The sequence below is a fragment of the Homalodisca vitripennis genome, chromosome 5 (genome assembly GCF_021130785.1).
Source record: "Homalodisca vitripennis isolate AUS2020 chromosome 5, UT_GWSS_2.1, whole genome shotgun sequence".
NCBI classification, from domain to species: Eukaryota; Metazoa; Arthropoda; class Insecta; order Hemiptera; family Cicadellidae; genus Homalodisca; species Homalodisca vitripennis.
In genome coordinates this window covers 78,075,158-78,102,257 of record NC_060211.1, presented here as the reverse complement: position 1 = coordinate 78,102,257, position 27,100 = coordinate 78,075,158, and the positions used below count along the sequence as shown (strand labels likewise).

At 34.3% G+C, this 27,100-nt stretch overlaps 2 protein-coding genes across 3 annotated transcripts in view; one reads left to right on the top strand and one right to left on the bottom strand.

Annotated features, from left to right (window-relative positions):
* Nucleotides 1-3,727, top strand: part of LOC124362389 (tetraspanin-18-like) — a 122,509-nt gene extending 118,782 nt beyond the window's left edge. For both annotated transcript variants that reach the window (XM_046816831.1, XM_046816830.1), the window contains exon 8: nucleotides 1,770-3,727. In XM_046816831.1, coding sequence (XP_046672787.1) covers nucleotides 1,770-1,919 — 150 coding nt within the window. In that variant the 3' untranslated portion in view covers nucleotides 1,920-3,727. The remainder of the gene's footprint in view (nucleotides 1-1,769) is intronic.
* A 5,010-nt stretch (nucleotides 3,728-8,737) lies between these two features.
* The window catches only part of LOC124362388 (mediator of RNA polymerase II transcription subunit 14-like), a 57,161-nt gene continuing 38,798 nt past the window's right edge, over nucleotides 8,738-27,100 (bottom strand). Inside the window, exons 20-27 of the mRNA XM_046816829.1 lie at nucleotides 26,210-26,453; nucleotides 24,830-24,991; nucleotides 22,229-22,437; nucleotides 21,677-21,976; nucleotides 20,263-20,397; nucleotides 15,040-15,285; nucleotides 13,462-13,654; nucleotides 8,738-9,181 (exon numbers count right to left, since the gene is read on the bottom strand). Coding sequence (XP_046672785.1) covers nucleotides 13,484-13,654; nucleotides 15,040-15,285; nucleotides 20,263-20,397; nucleotides 21,677-21,976; nucleotides 22,229-22,437; nucleotides 24,830-24,991; nucleotides 26,210-26,453 — 1,467 coding nt within the window. The 3' untranslated portion in view covers nucleotides 8,738-9,181; nucleotides 13,462-13,483. The remainder of the gene's footprint in view (nucleotides 9,182-13,461; nucleotides 13,655-15,039; nucleotides 15,286-20,262; nucleotides 20,398-21,676; nucleotides 21,977-22,228; nucleotides 22,438-24,829; nucleotides 24,992-26,209; nucleotides 26,454-27,100) is intronic.

Here is a 27,100-nt window from a genome sequence, read left to right as displayed (position 1 = left end):
TTCTTAACATAGTTTCTTTGAAGATTCATTGTCAAGCAGTTTAAAATTGTGTTCAGTATATAACAATTTCAGGTCAAAATTTTCAGGCCCCTAAACGCATCTATATAATAAGTGTCACAAATATATAACTTTTCATTCTTAAATGAAGAAGATAGCTTTTCAACGATTCATTATTTTAATATTACTGAGGTTTTAGGAAAGACTTCAATTTTGGGAGAGTTAGTAAGCAAAATGTCTAAAATTTTGTATTTTGATAACAAATTCTGTAATAAAATTCTTCAACCTAGATAACATCTATTCATATTATTTGATCATTGCATTTTTTATCAGCTATGTCAATCTTGTATTACAATCCTCTCCTTCGTCAGTTTGATAAGCTTCTTTCATAATTCTATGGTGTATGGGAACAGCCAATACAAGTATAAAATTAAGACTGAACTATTCTTAATATAATTTAATCTATTCAATTTTGTAAAAAGCTCCTTGTTTTTAAGAGCAAATGACTCATAAGTATTGACCTATTTTTGTGAATACAAAAACGAGTCATTGAAACTATAAGCAGTCTACATCCTGTGTATGATATTGCGAAGGTCAGTAAATATTTAATGTGTCAATTTCAGAACACCTTTGAAACAAGTAAAGTGCCCAGGGCTTTTAATTTCAAGTATAACAATGTTTCATGTTTGACACCAGCTTTTTTCAACACAACTGCACCATATTGATTAAAAATAGTGGTGAATCTCATAAAAATACCTGTCCAATTATTGTTTACCAGAATTATCCTTCCTCGACATGAAAATCTAAAAATTAATGTCGAATTCCAATTTAGTAACGAAGTTATTTAAAAACCAATTCATGCAAATTATTCATTTATAATAGTATATAATTACAAAAAATATATAATAATCCACTGTATCTTACACTAACGTAGCATTGACCTAGCTTCTGCTGACTCGCCATCCTGACTTCAGACTCTAGCTACTAAGCAACTCTGCAGCAACTGTGTGTTCTCGGTACTGGCTTAAATGTATATTACTCTCATATAAATAAATTTTGTTTTTAACATCTCCCTGACACAGTATATCATGGCATACCAAAGGATTGACGGATAGTTTTAAAACCATAGCTCCAACTTAAATAATTTTGTATATAATGAAATGGCTTTTTATTTATCTGGACAACAGCAATCATGTAAAGCTAGAATGAAAAACTGTATACAATTTTATTTAGCGGGACAACAGCAAGCTGGCTTAAACTGCCCATTTAAAGCCAACAATTAGTCAAGGCTAATTATTACTTCTGGAAAACTATATTGACTTAAAATGGCTTCAGAAAAAAATTGGCACTCTCGGGAAAAGTAGAGCAGGCATTTGGAATGCCCATCATACTGAACTAATATACTACATTTCATAAACATTTGTATGTAATAAAATACAGTTGATCCAGGTAAGTGAGGAATGTCACAAGTTCACAAACAGCCTTTACTCATCATCACACATTGATTGTATGTACATGTTTGTTGCAGTCATTAATAATTATATGGTAAAACTTTATTTTTATTATTTTATATTTCATATTAGGAGGGAAGGGGAGGAGTATTTATATAAAAAGTACAATTGCACTGATATGCTTGTGATGTGTCTTCAAGATTGCACATGCTTTTCATAAATATCTTTCTGCACTCTGTATTTCCAGAAAGGAGGGGCACAGTTGGTTTAGGGAAGCACTACATCTAAACAGTACACTGAAATTATTTTAAAATGTTCCAGGGTTGTTACAAGACAGTGTTGAACTGGGTGTTGGACCACATCAATGTCGTGATCTGGGTCGTGCTGGGAACAATATTTGTGGAGCTGTTCACAGTGTTCCTATCGTTCTGTCTGTGTAAGGCTCTACAAGGCTACGACGACGACAAGTAAACGCCCATGTAGAGTGTAACACTCAGTGTGATTGTGATTTTAGTCTCTAACAACAAAAGATGATTTTGTCTATTTTGAGGCTCAAAACACAGTGAAGCAACATACCAAATATTGTTATCGAAACATTTTGGACGAGCTAAGCTTATAAACACTATGTGCATAATTGTAGTATAAGTAAATGATTGTTATAGACTTAGGTTTATTTTGTGTTACCAAAAAAAATAGCTGTTAATCGATTTTGATTGTAAATAAACATTTAAAAGTTCGCGGAAAGTTGCGAGTTGGTAAAACAGAGTCATCTACGTAATTAATTTATTATGATTAAAAATCCCAACTACTGGAAAAAATATTTGAACATTTTTAGCAACTCAATGTAATGAATGATTCCTGTTAAATTTTAATTCATTATGAAAATTCCAGTTATAAGTAAAGACATAGAGTAAGTTTGTGTATACGTAATTTTAATTATTGAGGAATTGGGACCAAGTTAAAAGATTGTTAATAGCATTAGTATAAACAGCCAATATCTTCATCATCAGTCAATGTATATAGTGCTTTGTAGACAGCTCAAATAGTTGTAAACGTTGTTATAATTAATTAATTGTTAACACTTTTTCAAATAAAAATTCTCATATTTGTGAAAGAATGTTTATTGATAGGTAATAGTATGTGGATATAAAACAGATTTCTAAACTTGCGAGGGTACAGAGAATACTACTGCCTTTAGTTTTGTTAAGAATATTTTGAGACCAAAAGTACGTTTTGTGAGAAGGTATTAAATTTCTTCTGTACAATTTGTACTATATGGTATAATTTATTGTGTATTACAGTAAGATAGATCATAATATACTCTAAAGATGCTTAAATGTATGTTAGCTGAAAAATATTTGTAAGATTTAAATTAGTGCATAATAAATGGCCAATAAAAATTCAACGTGTACTGTATGTTTTAATGTATAAGAAAACTTTAATGTGAGTAAAATTCTGTACCAGATCTAGTTTGTTGATAATTAAAAAAAATATATCTGGTGAACTAACTCCTCTACTTTTCAGTACTCAATATTCATAATACAGATGGTAGGTGAATAATACATAATTAGAAATTTGAAAGACAAAACTAGATTTTTGATTTAAAAAGTATATATCCTCCGAAGGATAAATTAGGAACGATATTCCAAAAAAAGTACAAAGATGATATATTTTGTGATAGTTAAGTTTAAGTTTCTAATATTTGCATGTTAAAACTGTATGTTAAAGTCAGGTTGACATAAAGGACAAGATTTGATAAAAAAAGATGTTACATTGTTAATAACTCTTTTTGGATGAATAATGATACACAACCTTGTCACAATATAATATAATAGTAATAAAGTATGCAATAATTAAATAATAAATTATACAATTCCAGTGTCCAAAATAAATAAATTTGATTTTTAATACTACACACTCAAGTAATTTGACTTCCCTTAAAGTTATGTAAGTTTTTATGTTGAGAAATTATCATGGGAAGTTTAAGAATTAATATCAACATCTAAAAGCAATTAAGTATTAAATACAATATTGTGTAAATAATAAATAAATCATCGAGAGTACCATAAGTCTAATTTATTACCACCCAAGCAGAGCATAAAATGTTTTACTGAAAATTAACATTTGTTGTTTCAAGTACTGTGAACATAGCACGCAAATGTTAATAATGCAAAGTGCCTTCAACCACATTTCTGTATTTTATAGTTTTGATATAGAACTGACGTATTTGTAATGGTTTATGTTAGAGAAATAAATAAATATATGTGCTTTCGTAAAAACTAGTTTTTGATTACACACCTTAAAATTTGCATTCTTTATTTCAGCACCCAAATTGGTAAGTAGTAAACATAGGTTAACCGACTGCGTAGTACAAAGATGGTAGGTATTTCAAGATTTTACTTAGTTGTAGACAGAAATTTTATTAGAAGCCACAATCTAAGTGGACAAACAAATAAAAAAATGCTGCTACAAACGGAAAACTCCATTATACCTGTCTTTCAAAAGTACATTATGAAGTTAGTTATCAACTAAGATTAACAACAGACGATTATACCAGGTAATGACTATTTTCCTGAGATACAGTGTAAGGAGAACTGTTCACCACTTTATGGGAACAGATGCTGTATTTCCAATTGCTGTAGGTCAATCAGCTACTGCAACAATCAAGGAAAAATCTTTAAATGTATTGCAGACATTTACTGAGAACCCACATGAGTCCCTATGCTCAACAGCACAAACTTATGACGCCTATTACTTCTGTGAATAATATTCTGAAAGTCCCATTTCAAGCCTTATCATTTGGAACATGATTTCAACAAAGATGACTTTGATCACTATATAGAATTTTGTGACAACAATGATGATAAAAATTGATAGCAGAGAAATTATTGTCAACAATATTTTGTTTTCAGATTAATGTTTAATTATGTCAAACAGATACAATTGTCAGTACTGGAGTGAAAAAAATCCACAGGACGCTTGCGACACACACAATATCCACACAAGGTGAATATCTAGCTTGGTGTGATAGATACCCAATTGATAGGTCATTTCTTAATAGAAGCAAATTTAAATTCATCATAATACCAAAATTTGCTCAAAAATGATATTATGCCAGAACTTTACAAGATGTTTGAAGAACATTTTCAGATATTTGATTTCAGCAGAACAGAGTGCCACATTATAGTGTATAAAGTAAGTGAATATTTAAACTCAGTTTTTCCACAACAATGGATCAGTAAGCGAGGGACTGCAGAGTTGTTACTACATTCACCACATCTGTCTCCATTAACTATTTTGTTTAGGGTTATCTCAAGGACAAAGTCTACATAACAATGCCTAATAATTTAGATGAACTGAGACAAATACAGTATACTCCAAGACTGTTAATGGATTACTCCAATTGGTCTACAAAACTCTAAATAGTTTTTAAGTGCGTCTTCCCAACTGTCATAAACTGGAACAAAAATGTTTTAGAGTAAATGTGAACAAATCTAACATTTACTCTAAAAACATTTGGTAAGTAAACAACGTTTTTATCAGTAAAATCTTTGAACATATGCCATTTTGTACTGGATCAATCTTTTAAGTCCCGATTGCAGTATTTATCTCTGCGAGACAATACTCTTTAAAATGATGTACATCTTGATCTATGGTTATTTACTATTTTAGTTGAACTCCTTGAGGACCATCCTCCATTGGATGTGGAGAGTCACTAACCACGTTAAAAAATTATTTCTTAGTTCCAATATGCACTTACAAAGTTTTTCAGGGTTCCCCCACTAATTTTGAATTATAATATTCACGGGCTTTATTGTAAAGAAATAGTAATTTCATGGTCAACTGTAATTATACATAATATTATTAATAAAAACAGAAAAAAGATGGTGTTTCTTTTACACGGGGTAGCTGATTTGAGTGTCTAGCACCAAAATGCGCCACTAGCTCGTGCAGTGGCCCAGGACTCTGCACTTTTGGCCGGTTTTCGTGTTTGAACTCAGCTTGAATACAGGTGTGTTTTGTTTCAAATAGTTTCTCAGATGTGGTGGAATGGTGAAATGATTTAAAACTTTTCCTTATTTCACTAACAATGTTGATGATTTATGCAAAGATGGACAGATGAATCTAGAAAAATAAGAATTAATTTTAGGCCTCAGCTATGACACAAGACAGAGGCGGTATGCATTTAACAGTAGATTTGCTAAATAATGAGCAAAAAAGGGAATAAAATTTGTGGTTTTTTCATACTAAAGCTCCCGCTATTAATCGGCCCATAGGAGCGCTTCACACAAACAAGAATCCCAATGGCTTGAGGCAATTAATTATGGCTTGATTTAAAGTGGTTTCACTCAGGCCAAAACAATTAGAAAAAAGCTGTCAACTTTAATTTAATTTATTTGATTTAAAGCAAAAATTCCTTTCCTTGAGAATATTTTTACAAGACAAGTGGTCCTGTACGCAATTGAAGTGTAAATCTAAAATATTTATAATATTATACAGATTATTTTATTGCAAGCCAATTTTAATTTTGAAACTAATTCCTGTCTATCTTAGTCAAAAACCATTATACCAATAACTAATAAATAATTTTAAAACTGAAAGCATAAGTGCAGATAAATTAATACAAACATTATGTACAGAGATTTTGTGCGTTTTGCAGATCTCTCTACAGTTACCCTTTATGAGTACTCATGTAATCTGAGCTTGAATTTAGGTACTATCTCGAGGAACGATTTTCTCCTTTCGCCCGAAGTGCGGAGTGAGTTTTCTGGTCACATCACGTTAGACGATCTGGCATGTCGATCAGAAATACCCCCAGCCATCAGTGTGGGCATTGGTTATGCCTTTGGCATCATCCCGAAATTTTGACAAAAAAAGAAAAAAGTATTCAAATTCAAGTTCAGGTCACATGAGCGCTCGTAAAGCTTAACTTTTAAGTTTGGTACTAGTTAGTAACATATTTATTATAACCTTATCTATACATACTTATATTATTAGTTTTGATTAGTTAATATTAGATTTTATATTATTTTTACATAGGTATAAAAATGTTACATCTCAAAACTGATAACGCAACACTAAAACATAGAAAATGGGTAAATAAAAAATTAACATGGTTTAAAACTTTATTATGAAATAAAAAAAATTATTATTATTTATTAGTATTTTATTTTTAATAAAAAATTGTTAGTAGATACAATTTAAATGGAATTATAAATTGGATTGATTTTAGGAGAAGCTAAGTTACGCTAAGATCAAAAATTTATTTTTGATCATAAAAAGCTCCTTTTTAATGATTTGAAAAAGGTAAATGAATTATGTATCAATTTAAAAGGTTATTTAATTTGCATAGGTACGTATCATCGAGCAAGACTCCCGGCTCCAAGCACATTTTTTACATTGTCTCGTAGTGAGATCCCTGGCACTAAAATGGTTAATTTACTTATTTACATGTTAAGCTATGAATAAACTTGTATCACGTGAAATTATTACTATAATTTAAGTATGCATTTACACATGTTCCCTTTAGTAAAATAACCAAATCATTACTAAATGCATTTCTCTTGCACTGCTAAACTACTAGCTCTGGTAAGAAAGTCAACTTATAGTACTATAATGTTGTAATATATACAAAAATTGTCAAGTAAATATTATTCATAAAAATGGGTGTGTCTTTAAGGTAATCTATCTTATTATGAAAAAATCAAACAAATAATGACAAACCAAAGTTTTTATGTATAATGCACAGATACAATATGAAATATTGAAAATAAAAATAAAAAACATCATAGTGAACAAAAAATAATGTTTATACATTACACATATTAATGTGTGACTCCAATTCAGCTGAATCCACAGACATCCATATTTGAGAAAGATTGTTGCGCCCAAAAGGTTCGACTGAACCGTCCATTGCTTCCCCCAAAACACTACGTCACCAGGGCTGCGACATGTCGCTGGTAGCGGTTGTTTGTGATCAACATTGGCCTGCTCACACTCACTCGTGTGAACCACTCCATTTAATCAGGTACCCACTAAATCGTACCAATTCGGACTGATCGCCGGGAATAGGCTTGTGCAATTCTCGGGTTAGATATAAACCAGACCTTACGACTTAGTTGTGGAGACGACACATGTTGATTTATTTAATCGCAAGTTGCTGAGATTTTTACAATTTTTTATACTACTTTTTACGAATAATACTTTTAACTATTCAAACACAGTGCCATCTTTTTTATAAACTTCGTAATTTGCTACCATATTGAAAATTCTACGATCCACTGCTTGGTAATGGCTACTTGGTATTCTTCCTACACGCTGCCCCAAGGCGATTTGGCTTAACATTGTTACAGTATCTCTTTGTTCTTGTTGTACTTCAACTATGAAAGCACCCTTCATTATTAGTTCTTGATTTCCTTTCCATCAAGCAGGTGAATAGCAAACCGGTAAAGCTTTCCTTCTTGCTCTGGCTGCGCGACCTTTTATATACATCACCTCAAAGTAATCTATTACATTTGTGAAAACTTTTGGGAGCTTGATTCGCAAATAAAAATCAAAAACTTCTAGTACATTGTCAACTGGTACAAAGCTCAGAGCACACATAATTTTAGAGACATCTCGTATGGAGCTGTCATCTGTGTTTTGATAATCAACTTGTAACCCTTCAGCTTGTACATGCCGGTGCTCTGGCACAGATGAAACAGACACAATTTTATATTATTACCTAGATGATTCTGTACTACACTGATTATCGCCAGCTCAAAATCTGTCACAACGGAATTCGGAAGCCATGAAGTTTTCCTTTAATTATAAGTTGCGCCATAATACAAAAAAAATTATGTAAAACCCGATTTCAAAATTTGTATACAACAAATATTTATTTGAGGTTTCTATCATAACATTTTTTACAATTGGTACTTCATCATTTTGGCAATTAGTAGTTATGGCATTGGTTAGATTTAGCATTTCTATGATTGTCACTTTTAAATTGGCACCTTTGTACCTTAATTGTTATTGGAACTGCAAAGAAATTGTAACTAGATTCTGATTCCCCAAGAAACCCCTACAGACAGGAATAGATATTTATAAAGTAAGTCTATTTTAAAATAAAACGTATTATGTAAAGATATATCTAAAAATAACAAGTGTTTGTGAGCTGTGTACAACTTACATCACATGATTTGACTCAGTGTTATAAGGGTTCAGTATTATCATTAACATCAAGGAGAAACTAGGTTAGAGAAGTTAAAAAGCAAGTGTAAAAGGTGCATAATAATGACATAAAACACTTTTTAACACAAAAATACTAATTTATTTGTTTTATAATAAATATATGTATAATACAAAAGTAAAGGAATAGTAAGTAATCTATACAATATTCCAAAGTTTGCCTGAATGCTCTCAGTGTAAAATAATATCTTGAGATCATATGTACAAAGGACACAAACATATTGTTCGAAAACCATTGTATGCCATTCTTATCAATAGTTATACACATATACATTGAGAAAACATCAACTTTTAATATTTACTATTAGCTAACAATAAAAACAATAAAACACAGCACCTCTTGCGTAAAGAGTCAATATAATTGAGAACTGTTGTGGTTATTACCACCCACGTTTCACTAGTGTCAGTCTGCCACTAAAGGAGTCTCTCACTTTTCACATTTCACAGCACCTGGAAGTGTTGGTACCCCCTGGGCATAGGCAGCTCATGCTAACCCAGCATCCCTGCACAAATACAAATTTATAGTTCTTTACGTAATGTTAACACATCAAAATACAAGGCTATAAGTTGTTTATATCTAAGTCAATTATAGCAAGTTGTATACTTAGAATCACCATATGAAATGCTTAAACACTATATTACAACTCATTTTGATTTGTAACTGTAAAATAATGAGTTTTTTATTCAGAGGAGACAAAAATATTGCAAATGTATGTAACCAGGCATATCCTATATGATAAATGTAACTTCTAAATAATAAATTTCCCACATTTCTAGCACCTTTGTAATGTAGTTGTTCAAAACCAGCTTCCACACTATATGAGTTATTCCAAATCAGACAGCGCTATTAATTGTTGTCTGATAAGGTAAAGTAATTAATTAAGTTGCTTCCCAATTAATTTGAGTGTTTTTGTCACTACCAACTTTTAGTTTTTATCAACAAGTGTGTGATGGCAGACAGAATGTTAAGGAACATCATTAAAGTGGAATTTAAGAGTCAGGTGTAACAGTTGTTGGACACCACCAAGAGAAGAAATTGATTTTTTCTACAAAATTTGCGTATAAATAATAATTGTTTTGCCTTTGACTTATTAAGGATCTGACATGTTAATGAAATCATGTCATTGTGTCTAGTTGCGTGATAAATCTTATAGAATGGTCCTAAAGATCTGTTAGCATGGTATATACATTCCTTATGGCCAAAGGAAGGAGCTTCAAGATTTTAAGGGCAAAAAAGTCAGTCAGATTGTCTGTCCACCTGCATGATAACACTAGATAGAAAGGTCCTAGAGACTTTAACTTGGTACATATTTCCTCTAGGTCCAAGGAAGAAGCCTAAAGATTTTAAGGTAGGTTTCTTTCCACCTGCATGATAACACTGATAGAAAGGTCCTACAGACGTAACCTTGGGACATAGCTTTCCCTTGATTTTAGGGTCGGAAAGTAGAAGGCAGTCCGCCCGTCTGCCTGTGTGATACTTCTTTCATTAAGCTTTGTCGGGTTCTTTGTCGGCTTCTTCGATAGTCTGTCGTATTGGTTTCTTTTAAGTACTCTGTGTGTGTGTGTGTGTAATATATATATATATATATAATATATATATATATACACACACACACATATATATATATATATATATATATATATATATATATATATATATATATATATACAGGGTGTCAATTAAGTCTGGAACCTCTTTTTTAATTTTTGAACCATAATAGAAAGAAATACCAAAGTTCACACGTGCTTACTGGTAATAGTAACGCACACATCTGCCCAATTACCGACCAGATAATCCCTTTGGGGGACGGTCCACAAGGAGTCAGACAAAATTCTTAAATAGCAGCATAGGTCAAGTTTGGTATCGAATTAAAGGTCTTACTTAGCAGAGTACAATGCCGCAAACCGGACTTAAAAAGGTGGATTCATTCAGTAGTTATAGCTATTTGAATTTTAAAACAATTGAACAATGTAAATTATTAAGTATTACAAGTAAACACCAATTTTTAAGTACCTGTGATCAAAGTAAGTGTTTAAAATGTTCCCCTCCCATCATCTGACAATGTAGTAATCGAAGCCAGGAATCAATAATTATTACCAATAACACAACTACTGTTAGAATGTGAAAGTGGCACATTGAGTCATACACAGCATCCACAGAAACTTAACGTTTGGGCAGGTATTATAGGAAATCAAATTATGGGCCCATTATTTATCAATGGTAATTTAAATGGTGACTCGTATCTAGCAATGCTCCAAAATGAGATAATTCCTGCACTACAAGCTGCTCTTGGTCGACAATTTCAAAGAATTTATTACCAACAAGATGGCGTGCCACCACACTTTGCTCTCCTTGTTAGAGAATACTTGGATACAATATTCCTTCACAGATGGATTGGAAGACGTGGTGCAGTAGAGTGGCCTACTTGTTCCCCTGATTTATCTCCGCTGGATTTTTTTCTTTGGGGATACCTCAAAGATAAAGTTTATCGTACTAAGCCTCGAGATTTGGCGCACCTAAGAAATCTCATAGTCCAAGAAGCTCAAGATATTCTTCGTGACTACCTTCAAAATGCAGTGGATGGCTTTTACAACCGCCTAGGACATTGCCAGACGATGGTAGGGGAACATTTTGAACACTTACTTTGATAACAGGTACTTAAAAATTGGTGTTTACTTGTAATACTTAATAATTTACATTGTTCAATTGTTTTAAAATTCAAATAGCTATAACTACTGAATAAATCAACCTTTTTAAGTCCGGTTTGCGGCATTGTACTCTGCTAAGTAAGACCTTTAATTCGATACCAAACTTGACCTATGCTGCTATTTAAGAATTTTGTCTGACTCCTTGTGGACCGTCCCCCAAAGGGATTATCTGGTCGTTAATTGGACAGATATGTGCGTTACTATCACCAGTAAGCACGTGTGAACTTTGGTATTTTTTTATATTGTGGTTTAAAAATTAAAAAAGAGGTTCCAGACTTAATTGACACCCTGTATATATATATATATAATTGGACCCTAAAAAGTAAGGGCTCTGTGGTGTTGTGGTAATGCACTCACTGGCAAGTAAGAGATTCGTGTTCGAGTCCCTGCGGAGCAAGTACTTTTTGTGATTCAATGTTTATTAAAATTAAATTAGGCGATTGCCGTTCATACAAATTTTATGAATGTAAATAAAAGCTGTTTGACAGGTATTTGGTCTTCTGATCATATATACGTTTGTTTGGTAATTTAAATTCGTATCTGATAGAAACGGCCACATACAAAATAATTCAACTGTAAAAAGTAAGGCCTTTGTGGTGTAGTGGTAACGCACTCTCCCGGCAAGTGAGAGACCTGTGTTTGAGTCTCGGCGGAGCAAATACTTATTATTAAAAAAAATTGAAATGATATATATATATGTGTGTATAATATATGGAGAAATATTCATTATAGGCAGTATATTGGTATAGGTTAAAAGTAAGAGGCCACACTGCCCCAATTTTATATCAATAAAGAAGTATTTTCTATTGTAATCGTTATTCATATTTGTAGCAAATTGGCTGCTATTATCTTATTAATACGGCAAACCTAGTTTTTAAGAATGTACTGATGTAATTAAGTTTGAGATTTATTATATAAAGGATATACTATAGTAAACAATTTGATAAGAATTAAATTGTACAAAATAAAGTTAAAAAAGTTGATTAGAAATTTCTTGATTCAAATGTTTATTTACTCTAAATATGAACACACTGACTACCACTTTATTAGTTTAGAATTTAAGACCAATATTTAGTGGCTATTACATTTTATCATATTTGTACTCAATCAGCAGAGCTAAAACTGAAATATAGTATGTATATAATTTTGTTTGCATCATAATAGGACAGCTAGGTTGATTATGATGATGCACAGCTCAAGTTGACCCTTTTGGGAGTCCAAATTGCTCTGTCTTATATATATATATTCTTCATTATTGTTATAATTTATAGCACCATCCATTCTCACTAAATTCAAATGATTCTATAACAGAGAATAGAGAATGTTTCCAATACAACACAAGTAAATCCAGAATTAACACAATAAAATTTACTAATGATTGCAATTGAAATACACGATTAAAGTTTGTTTTTGATGATGGAAAGATTGTGAAGCAAAAAGGATTTTTCTTGGCGTTTGCGAAATACACAAGTCAGGAATCACAACAAATAAGAACAAACAAGTTGTGATTATCAAGGAAACTAGATTTTTCTGACATATGCCATTGTTCAGTAATACTAATAATCAGTAACACTGTGTTTCGAGATCTACAATCTGATCTCCTCAGGCGGTTAACTAAATGTAGGTTTAATGTAGGTTTAAATAACAAATCACACCAGTGTGATGTGACAAGCACAAGCAAGGAATCATAACAAACAAGCTGTGTATCAACTCCATGAACGCTATCTCTAAACCATAAGTTTAGTTTTTATAATTTAATATTTTTATTAAATGTATGTTCAGAGATAATGTTCATGGTGTTGTTACACAACTTGTTTGTTGCGATTCCTACTTAAGCGTCCTACTACGCTCTAGTATGATATGTTTATTTCCACCCAGATTACAGTTATTTTTTAGGTTAGTTATCTACTTGAGATCAGACTGCAGATCTCCAAATGTGTTACTGTTTTTTTTATCACTAAACAATGGGAAATGTCTAGAAAAATCCTGTTTCCTTGATAATGTAAGTTGATATAAATCAAATACAAGTTAGGACAAAAATAAGTTATAACACTAGAAATTTTCCTAAACTGACCATGGGAGTGTGGAGCGTATCCTCATTGGGGCCCCCCCATCATGGGGTGCTGCATGCTCATGGCGACGGGGACAGGGCCATAGCCGGGGCCTGCCTGGGGCCCTCCCATCATGGGCGAGTGCATCATGTTGCCAGGGGCCTGGGCCTGCCCCCCCATAACCACAGGAGATGGCCCCACTGGAGATGACACCACCTAGCAGACATTTAAAGTGTTAAGTATTGACCAGACATTGTGATCAGTTTTAATTTAAATATTACTAATGATATGGAGCTCTTACACTTGAAGTGGAACACAAAGCAGATCTCTTTTTGGACTTAACAAAATGGTCAGTGCAAGCTAACTTATTGATTAATTAAAAAAAAACTCATTAACCCATTGCGGATCGTATTGTTTTGGCGCGCGGGCACGAATTAATTTACGGTCAGCGGCCGAACGAACAGCAATGATGCGCCACAGTATTGCTCGCTATTGTATACTAGAAAATTCAGCTGTGAAGGTATTCGTTCAGATGGAATATGGGCCTGCTGAGGTATCCGTGATGTAGGAACGATAACACGTGAGCAAGGTTCCGGGGGGTGGCAGGGATGACATGTGAATCATAGTCTAAATAAAGCGGTTTGGGCGAAGCGATTACAACATCCAGGCCATTGTCTAGACTAACCCCGCTAACATGTACTTCTGCGTCGTTTAGTTCTGTGTCACTAACCTCAAAAGTATTATAATAACAACTGAGGAAAACACCCAATCAGAAGCGCTAAAAAGCAGAGAGTAAACTCATATGAATGATTTTTCAACTTCGACATACAACTGCGATCTGTAGGATATTTATAAAACTTTTTGAAAACTCTAAACGTAGACCGTTGTTAAACATTCTTAGTTGACAAGGGAAGACGATCGCCCGATCTATCAGACATTAACAGAACTATTTGGAGGGAAATTTAAAAGCAGACCGCTTTTGCGACCTGAGCTCGTCATCGTGCCGTTAGTCCCGGCCGCTGCGTGACGAACTGGGCTCGTCAGTAATCCGCAACGGGTTAAATCAGTGATACAAAATTTGAAAAAATATGTTTTACTTTAAACCCATTATTTTCTCACAAATATTCTCATTTTGTATTTTCGACTCAAACAATAAATAATAATTAAACTAAATTCTCAAACTTTGTAAATTCTAACCCAGCTAGACTAGGTATCTGGTATGTTGTGAATATTTCCACTAGCCTCAAAAATAACATCACAAAGAAAAGAGGTGTGGATGAGAACTAGAAGGAAGGAGGTATAATTATAAATATGATGGGGAGGACAATGACTCAAACAGATCTAGTGTGTTAGAGTGGGAGATACAATGCAGAAGACCAAAAGGAAGACTAAATTACCCTACAAACGTCATAGAAAATACAAATGAAATTTTAGAAATTAATTTCTAAACTTAAGAGATTTTTTTACCGTAATATACTGTAACATTAAAAGCAATAAAAAATGTGTTGAGATTACTTCCATTATCACCTCCGGAGCATTCATGTGCAGTGTACAACTGTATGATTACTGTTGAAATTATTATATCTGGAATGGTGTCATACCTGAGGAGGTTCTGTGGGTAATACAAGGTTGGCCAGCAGGTCACGAACAGCAGGAAACAGTGAGCACTCGTTGTGGATGGCAGCCATCTCAACAAAACGCTTGAGTTGTGCGTTGGCAGCAGTTAGTCCAGCCGCTGGGCCCGGCTCTCGCTTTTCCGCTAACTGAGTTAAGTTGGTACTGGTGTCATACACAAGGGGCAGTACCAATGTCGGTGGGTCCATGTAACCCACTCGGGTGATCTGCAACTGTTCCAACAACAAAATAAGTAAGTAATTCACATAAATGCCAAACCAAAAATTATTCATTCACATGTTTAGTTTAAACACTAATACAAACTGTAAATATTTTCTTGTCCTTTATTTTGGCCTCCGTTTTTGGCCACCAGATAACAGGCTCAAACATAAGTGCAGTCTAACCACGGAGACATAAAGCCAATACAAAAGTCTCAGCTTAAGTACCCAAGACCCACCTATTACATGTCTGCATTGTATTAAAAGCCTGGTGATAGCCCTTTTCAGATGGGGTCCTTAATTTAGGACCCTATCCAGGATAATGCCCAGCTACTTGACCTCAGACATTAATTATTCAATGGAAGAGCCTCTCAATAAGAATGGACCAATACCCTCAAACTGTTGCCTTCTTGTAAAGGCAACCAAGACAGTCTTGGTGGAGTTGACACTAAGATCCAACCCATCACACCAGTTTCCCACCATGTTCAGATCAGAGCAGCATTGGTCAGTTCTGTGATTGTTGTGTTGAACTTGCCACTCACAAGAATCACAATGACAACAGAATACCCTTGTATGAAGACACCATTGCTATTCCAAGACACAAACTTGTTATCCATAAGTAGGTTCTACAGAAGGGGAGAAAGGAAGCCACCCTGGAGACAGCCCCTTGTAGTACTGGCACATCCTTGCTCCCGTAAGAATGGTGCTAACCAACCTATCCATGAGTAGGGACCATATCCAATCACACATTTGACCATCAATACCACTTCTTGAGACTGCATTGGCCTGAGTGCCTTAAAAGCTACTTCGATGTCCAGAAAGACACATATGGCTACTTTTTTCACTGTTAGTGCCTTCTCAATACTAAAAACCAGTTTATGCTAGACTGAGTCACATGATCTTCCTGGAGTGTAAGAATGCTGATTTGGATATAGATGGCACTCTAAGAGAGATACCTCCCGATCAAACCTAGAAATCATCTTCACCATGGTTTTTGAGAAGAAAGGAGGACAGATATATCACTCTAAAGGGCTTAAGTTGACCCTGGCTAGAGTTCTTCTCCTTCTCCTCCTCCACTAAACTACTTTGGATTTTTGGATTCATATGTTTTGTTGTTTAACCTTTTGAGCCCCAGCTGCCGGTATATCGTCGGTAAATTTCACTGTCTAAAAACCCCAGGCCGACGATATTCCGGCGGTAAAAATAGTGCGAGAAACCCCAGCCGACGATATGTCGTCGGCATGATATAAGTTATTATAAATGGCTCTTAAGTGTTTAATTTTAGCGACACCAGTGGTTTTAGAACTAATAATGTTCTTTTCATACATATACAATATGATTGCATGGTCAAAGGTTACTAAATAATATTTACACTACTCCTAAAGAAAGAGTAAGAAGATCAGCTGTTACTAAGAACAACATCTGGATCTGCCGTGTAATTGTTTAAGTTTAGTAGGCTGTGTTGTGTTGTTCCACTTCTATGTCTATTTTGATGTTCGTTACGTTTGTGTGAGTAGACAGTGTTATATTATTGTTTCGGTACTTTCAGTATGAAATATTGTTTTATTTTGTAAATAATGGGTGACTCAAACCTAGCAGAACATTCTAGTGAAGTTGACAGACAATTGAATATTGACTTTTCAAATGACGATTCGGTATTATCTGATAGTTTTGACGATGATAGTGACCTTGATCCGACGTATATGGTAGTGACAATGGGAGAAATGTAGGTCTATTTAGTGCTAAAGACTTAACACCTGAGATACCATCTACATTAGCTCAGAATAATGTTACACAACCTAGGCCTAGTACGTCACAGGTTTTGTGTCATTTAAAAAAAATATTTTACAAAATATTTATTATTGAACTAATCTGTCTGAAATTATTTTTTGTATATTTGCAATAACATGACAAATGAAATAAAATTATATCCCACAGGTTAATTGTTCCTTGTTTTATTTCTAAAAAAATGTTAAATGTAACTTTTTCTTTTTTTTTAGTTTGCACATATGCGTTATTTTACATATATAAAAAAAGTACAGAAATATTTTTTAGTCCTTATTGAATTTTTTATTTGTGAAGTACCTTATTCCAAACATTTTAATGTATTATTTAGGCCATTAGTGATGGTATGATTTTTCAAATGAAATCGTACAAAATCACTGAAAAGGCCTTGGGGTTTTTAGACAGTTACTTGCAAAACTAGACTTGGTAAAATTTTGCACAAACTATATTTTTAGGTCCGGGGCTCAAAGGGTTAATTGTGATGTTTAATTAGATACATAAGTTTTAAATTAATTCAATTTGTTTTGTTGGTTTATTAAAATTGTACATCAGTACTTTGTTTTTATTGTACATTTACTTAATCAGTACTTTTATTCGTATTTGAAAAGACTATTCAATAACAATAAAAAATTGTGTTTTCATGTATCACAGCATTGGTAGAGTAAGTTAGGGCATTCATATACAGTATACAGTAAAACCTCTTTAATCCGGCATTCCATAGTCCGGAATTATCTATAATCTGGTATAAGTGGCAATAGATAAACTTAATAGAATTGCCTTCACAATGAACATTCTAACGTTGACACTCAAGAGTCACAAAGCTTTACCCTCTGAGCAGTAAACTTCATACTGTATTAAAATTTATTTCATTATGTACTGTTCTTAAAAAATAGATTTTAATATTTCTCCTGTACTCATATATTGTTTAAATAGCCCATGTTTAAATAATAAATACATACAGTAAAAGTTTTTGTACAAATTTTGTTATAAGACTCCTGTATTTTTATAAGTAACCTTCATAGTTCAGAATTTTCTTTAATACGGCAAGCATCAAGCCCCAAACAAGCCGGATTAAAGAGGTTCTGCTGTATATATAATATAAAAAACATTCAAATTGTTTATATTTAATATTTTTAAGCACTGTTTGATAAAGGTCAAATGCATGATTGTACGAACGCTTGGCCTAACTGTAGCCAAGCAAACAAGCGTGGGGCTCTACGAAAGGTGCTTTCCTGAAGGAATATCCACTAAAACAACACCCTCTTCTCTTCTTGGGCCAGCCTAAAATGGTGTTCCCAATACTCTGGGCTAGGCCTATTGTTGAAGCCTTATTCAAGTTCTCATCTGATTTCCTTTTTTACTATATCTGTTGATTCTAGATTTTGTTCACGATCTAATCAGTTTTATTGTCCTTAAGATTTTCTCCACGTGTTTGGACATCATATTCCAGCATTCCTGTCATTGGAGCATAACTCCAACAGTCTGCAGTTGCACGTCATCAACTCTTCTTTCTTCTGTCCATTGTCTTCATCACATCATCCCGAGATGACTCTCCAAAAACGCAAGTGGGCAACTCCTCTTTTCCCATCCTGTCTATGTAAGATCCAAAATAACCGTGGCTTGACAGGAACAGAATGAGAAAGAAGCCCACCTCAACATGCTGTCTCTGAAATCTACTCTGTGATGTTACAGATCCAACTTTATCGCCCAACTTCTGTAACTTTTTTTATGGCACCAATTGTTGACTTCCCCTATCTGAAGCCATACTGCCTTGCAGAGAGGCCTATATGCTGATGGGAGCTTGTATCCCCCTTAAATTTGCTTATCAGGACTAGATGCTGTCTTTTCCAGATTTTTGGGAAAATGCCCTCCTCCAAGCAGCAGCTGTACATACTCAGGAGCACTTCCGGACACACCTCCACAGCCACTTTCAGCACTTCACCGTGTATGCCATCTGGTCCTGGAGCCTCCTTAATTCAAGATGTTCATGCAGTTTTCTTTAGTTCTTCTTCTATAAACAGTAGTATGCCATACACTGGCACCGCAAGCACCTCCAAATCCAAATAGGATGAGTTGGAAAGGGATTGTCGATGATGTGCTCCAACATATCAGTATCCATCATGGAGCTGGGTGACAAGAGATTCAAGCTTTTGCATTATGATCCTGTATCCCAGAATTCAGGGGCCTGTGTTAACTTCATGTCTAAGCTCATATCTATTTACTCTTTTTTATTGCAACATCAACTGCTCTCCTTCTCACCCTGGTCAGGACGCTGATGCACTTCATTAATTTTTCATACGTTCAAACCAGCAGGTGATGAGCTCACAGAAGGTCGCAAATGATCATTGTTTCTGCCGAACTGCAAGCTGAAAGTGATATACTGATGATCGCTACCAGTATAGTCTTCACTTACCCTCCAGTCTACAATATTACGTGCAAATGTATCCATTACTAAAGTAACATTCGGTATTGTCTGCGCATACCCTGGCCTGTGTAAAGTAGATACACTCTCCTCATTGATCACGGCGAGTCCTGTTCTTGCAATCATTTAAAAAATGTATCTTCCTCTCACATTTGTACGGGTCAAACCGCATTCCAAAGTTTTCAGATTGAAGTAAGTAGTAGTTCTATATAGTTTTGAGCAAGTTTCACATAAAATAACTTCCCTCTATTAGCAGTTTTAGTTTGTAAGCTATGGGCAATGAAAGCATTTTTTAAACAGGATGAATCATCTTTGAACAAGTTCTGGAATGTCACAAGCTATTGACTGCTATATAATACCTATCTGTAGGAAGCATCGGTAACACCAGTCAGCATCACTCAGTATAGACCATCAGTGAAAGGATTAAACTATGGCTTGTATGGATCTCCGGTTATGTAGAGATATGAGAAAATTAAGCTTGAGAACATCTTGAAAAAAGATGTGTGGAACACATTCTCATTGTTTTAGTTATTGATCTCTCTGTAAGATGTGCAAAAAGGAAGGAAGGTATGGTTTCTTTGGCAACAGACTCTAAGATGGCAAGAACATTATCTGTGAGTCTTTATTGGAGCTCCATGTTCAAGAAGAAGCAGAACGTGCTGTTTTCAGAGAGACCCTTATTGAGATTGCCAGTGATAAAATGTTTGCCATTTCTGTCTGTCTAACAAATTCTATTTGAAGGATCAAAGCTAGAATCAAACTAAACTGTACACAGTTATACTTACAAACAGGAGAATCTTTGAGCGACAGAGTAACACTGCAGCTTGTCCTGCAGGAACTATGGGAGGGGCAGACGGGGGGATCCTGAGACACCACTGGACTGTCCACTTAAGGCCTTGCTGCTGCACTAGACCTGGCACCTGGTTTAACAGTTCAATTATAACATTATATCATTTCACCCGTCATCATCAATAACATATGTCACTTACACTTGTGAACTCTACAGAGTATCTAAATGCATTGGTGTTTCTGTTCTTCCAGACCTGTCATACTGTTGATAGTTCAACTTGGGGAGAATGAGTTGTTTCAAGCCTGGACCAATCAACTTATTTGATATATAACCACGATACCATACGGATAACACAGTTTTCTACATGGGTTTCTGGTAATGTCTAAATAAATTGAAAAGTGATTGCCAGAAGTATGATAATGACATTGGTTGTGGAAGGCAGTGTAACCATTGGATACGTGTGAATAACAAAGTTTGTGGTCTTGAACTTAAATTTGCCACCAAATTTCATAGAGTAAAATTAGAGACCTCTAGTTTTTGGTATTCTCCTTCTTTGTAAAATATACTCCATACTCCATTTGAGGGGGAGGATAAAAAACTCCTATATATATATGTGTGTGTGTGTGTGTGTCATAATATTTTAAGTTTTTTAAGCTTTTAATCTTCTATGTATTTTACTTTTCTATTTTTTATCTTTTTTCTAGTATCTTTTGTATTTTTGAAAATTTTGGAAATCTTGTTGATTATATTGGAAACTGTAACCTTTGTTCTTTATAGGAAATGAGTTGTAAATGGCAGGCCATTGGAATAAATAAATAAGCAAGTGTACAAGAAAACGTTAACTCTTTGTTCTTGAAAGTGTAAGTGTGTAAATATTCAAACTTCATTTCTCCGATACAGAACTGCTGACATTTTTTTTTCTTATGCCAGACTACATAATAAAGCATGAGTAAAATATATTCATATACGGTTTACATTGTTCAAATTCCATCTTTTTAGAATTAGATTTTCAGAAAACCTCTTTTAACACAGAACATTTTCAAATACAGTGTCTAAGCATTATAACAAGCCAAATTAATATCTTAATGTGTAGATTTAGTCATGGTATTCTCACTGAATGCATTTTCATTGAATGCTGTTTTAATGAAAAAGAAAAAAAATGGTTGAAGATTGGAATATTTTTATTGCATTGGAAAATATTTCAACATGAGAATTATTAGGATTTTGGCTTATAAAATGGGGTTATACAATTAAACTCCTTAGATTTAGATTCTCTGTTTACACCACAGGACTACTTATCTCTACCATTACTATTAAAGATGATTATGATGATCAGTCAACCTACACAGTAACAAATTTTGACTTATAAAACATATTTAACAATTGACAATAATTGTGAATGTACTCACCAACTCAAGCTTCATTATCTGTACAAAGTCCTTGAGCAGATTGAACTGCACACTAAGCATGCGACCGAAGCAACAGAGTGCGTTAGGCTTGAAGGGTGGAGCGCTGACACGCATTTCGAAGAACTTCTCCAGCACTTGTATTTCCTCCGGGGACCATGAGTCCTTATGTTCTGGCGCAGTTGTGATCTTGATGTGTAAAGACTGCAGATGCTGGGTGTTGAGCCCTACACGACACTGTAACGTCTCCACTTTGAAGTAAACAACTCCTGGCTCTGTGGTGGTCATCTGCGACAACTGCGGCTGCAATCATATCAACAATGTCAGATAAATTAATAAACACTTTAGAGAGCACATCCTCTCCTGAAAGTTGCATTTGTTTTGCAACTCGAGGTAAAAAACAAAACAAACCCAATGAAAAAAATGTTTAAAATGAAAACTTTATATTGGAAATTCTTACAATTTCCAGTGTACATTAACACCCTGCAAATTTATAATACTAATACTTTATCATTCAAACAGACTATAAACAAATGATGACATGCAGATACTGACACATTCTTCAGACTGGATGAAGCGCTGTAGTTGACGCCGCATGTACACACAGCCTAGGAATCGCTCTAGAGGAGCCAGTTCGGGTCCTGGCAGTCCCTGTGGGTGGGAGGAAGGAGAGCACAGCAGATCCAAAGCCTCATGGGTCAGCAATGTTGGAACTGCTCCAGCCCATGATCGCTGGGGAAGAACTCGAGACTGCTGACTCACACCTGCCGATGACAACACTCATGTACTATCAAGATTCAAACTTAGGACAAGCTAGTACTGTAGAAACTAAAAATGTTTAGTAGTAGAGGAATCTTAAGACAACGCAATATTTGTATACCACAATGTAGACTTGCTGATAAGGGGGCCTCATTCAAGTCAGATATACTTCACCAACAATTAGTTGTCTATTTAGTCAAATTTTCCAATATGAATTAACAAATTTTAAAGGATATATTTACAATAACATATTATTGCTTACTCCATTAACAAAAAAAAAAAAAAAAACAATGTGAAATATACCTATTCCAGTATTTTGTATTTTCAGGAAAAAATATCAGCTGTAATAGTGTGAAGCAAATAGTAATGACAAGTAATATTATCTAGTTTTTACTATTAGATGGCAGCAATGACGAAATCAAACCAATAAGTTTATTCTGGACTTTCACTCACTGAAAGAAATTGCGAATGTGTATATGTAATGTATTCAAAATACACAACACAACATACAATTTTTTCTCAAAAACTGTCAAGGGTACGTTGCACCAACTTTTTACTAATGAGGAATACATTACAGATTAAATACATAACTATTGATATAATTTCTAGACTGGATCAAGCGAATAGGGATTCAGAAGAAAGAGCATACATACTGTGCTGTTTCAGGTTCATGGATATTCATACCTTAGACAAACTAATACCTAGGGTACAGAACATCAGCATACTGGATGGCCTGCAAGTAGGCATATATTTCCTTTTATGGAATTAAACTGATTAGAAATATTATTAGTAAGTTCAAGTCTTTGTATCTATCTATGTCCATTTAGATCTGGTAACAAATTATCTCGAAAACCATTTGACAGAGAGTGAAGAGATTTAGCTTCAATGTAGGTCGATTGAAGAGAAAGGAATAGGTGGAAGTTTAGATTTTTCATTCCACCTCCTATAACCTAAGTCAGAATCAGAATAATTCTTTTCTTATTTGTCAAAAACATAAATAAAAATGTATAACAATGGTAAAAAATATCGCTAAGGTACGTCACGCTTAATTGAAAAAGTCATCTAAATCTAAGTCTTCTACATTTTTACACAATTTTTTATCAAAATTCTTGTAATTTTTTTCAACAAATTGACTGGTATAGTTTAAATGAAATTAGGTAGGACATTATAGAATTTAATCCCTTGGTATTGGAAACTCGCCTGAGTTTGAACTGAAAGTACACTTGCTATTAAAGAAGCCTATGCTTGTTTCTTGTATCATGATTGTGAACTGCAGCTAATTCCTTAAATCTATCTAAATTGCTTCTAATAAACACTAAAACGGATAAAATATACATGGATGGCAATGTTAGTATACCAAGTTTTTATTCCTCTTGGCTAGAAATGTTACTTATAATTCTAATGGCCTAGTTTTGAAAAATAAAGAGCCTTTTAGCAGATAAAGAGTTACCTCAAATATTTTAGGTTGATAAATAAAAATATGAGCAAAATAAACACTTACAATACATTGCAGGAAATATTATTTCTTAAAACTCTTAGCTACTCGGGTTGCAATATAATTGGTATGTGTAGACCATTTATGATTGTCTTGTATATTTATACCCAAGAATTTGGTGGATGTAAGATCTTGCCCATTGCTGCCAATGTTAAAAATTAGATCAATACTCCTATTGGGATTTAAACATAATTTGTTTACTGCACACCAGTTCACTAGTCATATTGTCCAAAAAATCTGATTTTCAATTCTGTTTACTACAAACATAGAGGCCAAGGTCATCAGCAAACATGTAGCCATTAACCCTTTGACTAGTAATCCCAAAACAAATTCGGGAGCGCCCTACGTAATGCCTGCAGTAATTCCGACAGCCGTACGGGAAGAGTTATGGTGCTAAACTGTTTTCACAATAATGTTTTGAGATTAATAATCGCTCACCTGAATATGAATGTGATCTAGTGGAATAAATAAGAAACACTTTGAAGTAGTTTTCGTCTTTCCCACTAGGTCGCAGTTGCTCTTTTATTTATTTCTTTTAAACCCAATTGACAGTATTCAGGCCATATGATGGTATTCAATAATTTGTTCAAAATAATTTTCTCTTTGAGTAGTGAATACAGGTTGTAAACTCACTTCTATGTTATCGGTTGCCCTGATTGTAAACCTTTTGTTATGTTTACCGTGAGTAAATAAACATGGGTGTTTATGTAATGACTGATTACGTAAAATAGCGCGAGAAAGACTTATCAAACACATGGAAATTTTTGTCTAGTACCTGAAGGGTTAATTAATTAGTAGTAGTACAATTTGGAATTGCGTGAAAACATTTTAAGTTGTATAAAAATATGAGAAGGGAAAAATGAGCTTATGCATTTATAAGATACTAATGTGGTGTACCATACCAGTCTTGTGATCTGGACTGTGTAGGGCGGGATGAGGGTGTCCGGGGGACTGTCCAGGGCGGGCAGGGGAGGGGCGGGGCATGCCTGGAGATGCTGGCCAGTTGGAAGCTGCCGGAGATGTCATGCTCTGCGACGATGGAAAAGGACTGCCATCAGTGTGACCTGCAAATATTAAGTAAATTGTTTTAAAAATTAATCATACATCAAGAGTTGGAGAACACATTTGATTTGTTTGTCTATTTTTCATAAACTAGTAAACTTCACTGTAATAATTAAGAAAAGAGTTTATCTGCCTAATGAAAGTGACTTATGAAGATTTCACTTCTCTTTTTACCTAAATACCTACCCATCATTTTAAGTGATTTTCCCTACTCAAAGAGGTTACTACAGTATGGTTTGGATGTTGTGCAGCTTCGATGGTATTAGAATTTAAGCCATGCTCTGTGAGTACAATATCTGGATTTTAAAGATAAGTTAATGGAATAATCATTCAATCTTGTTACTGAGTCTGTCAATATTTTGGTGAAATATAGATATTGTCTTACTTAAAGGAGGCCTTATGTTTTTTCTAGACTTTTCAAGATGCATTGTACTAACTACTTGTCTCCAATTCCTAAAAAAATGTTGTCTAAGGCTCAGTTTCTATTGTTAGTAAGTGCTTGTTGTCTGTTGGAAAGATTATTTTTATTAGCCAAGGATGAACAGGTTTTTGGGCTTCTTCAATATTTTTAATAAACAAAATCATCCTACCTTTAAAATTCTTTTAACTGTTTGGCAGTGATCAGGGGCTCATTATGAACTATGAAAGAATGAATATTATATTGGTTTTGAACTTTTTTCAAATTGATTCTGGAGAAATATTCAATGCATGAATTCAATTCAATGAATGACTCCACTTCAAGTTCGTTTCTTGATTTTGATCTGATGCAGAGAGTCGTATCGTCAGCATACTGAATAATTTTTCCATTCTGGATCACTGAGTTCAATCGGTTGACGTAAATTAAAAAAAGGACTGGCCCTAATATTGACCCCTGTGAGGCACTGTACGGCATTTTAACTTTGCCTGACAAGACATTCGCAATCTGCACGCACTACTCTCTATCTTTCATATAGGATGAGATCCAATTGTGTGGCAATCCCCCAATACCACTTGACTACAGCTGGTGCAACAGTGTCGCATGATGCACACAATCAAAAGCTTTAGAGAGGTTGAGGAATATGTTTAGCACCTGCTCTCACCTCTCTAGACCCTTTGTTTGAAGTTTATTTTTGACAATGGAAGGAATGTGAAAGAAACAGGATCAATAAGCAATAAACAGCTGTATAGAAAGGGGATGGTATGTCTACTGTTGAGTAAAACATTAATACTTATAGACTCACCTGGCTGTCCCATGAAGGAGCTTGCAGGGGAGTGACCAACTGTGATGGCTGGGCCGGGGGAGGAGATAGGCATAGGAGAGGGGACATGAAGAGGATTAGAGGGAGAGTTGGCCAGTAAGCTGGAGCTGGGGGAAGGGTGGGGTAGCATGGAAGGAGAGGGGTTAATGTTAGGTGGTAGTGATGGTGGAGACGCCAGGTTGAATGAGGTAGCTGGGCTGGAGCCAAAGCTCTGGTGTTGTTGAGTCTGAAAAAATTGTTTAAAAATTACAAAATATCAACTTTTTAAACAACAAATATATATTTTAAGAAATGTTTCTGGTAATAATATCAAATGATTCCTCATGGATAACTAAAAAATTTGACTGTGGCACTGCATTCACAAGCTACAAATGAAACTTACAATAACTGTAAGCATAATGAACTAAAGTTTCTCTTCAACCCAACTCAATAGAGAACAGTTTTGAGTTGTAGAGTACATCATACTTCCATTACCTACAAATTTATCAGCCCACCAATTAATACTGGATGTGCTTACAATAATATAAAAGAAAAAAAATAAATTATAACAATGGTAACAAATGATAGTACATTATAGGCCATCTAGGAGTTACAAGTTAATAAATAATGCATTTGCGATTAACAAATAATCATGTTATCAAAATTAAAATTCATGTACTCATCTGTAGAGTAGAAGCCATTTCTTTAAACAATCTAGTAAGTAGATCTTTAGTGATTCATTAAAATAATCTCCTATTCTAAATTTAGCCCATAAGCCAGCTTGGTCACTTAATTGGCCTTCGCCAAGTACAGTATATTGGTATTGGTTTACACCAATATTGGTTGCAATATTATCTAAGCATGCTTGGTTTCTAGTTGGATTTGTATTAATAC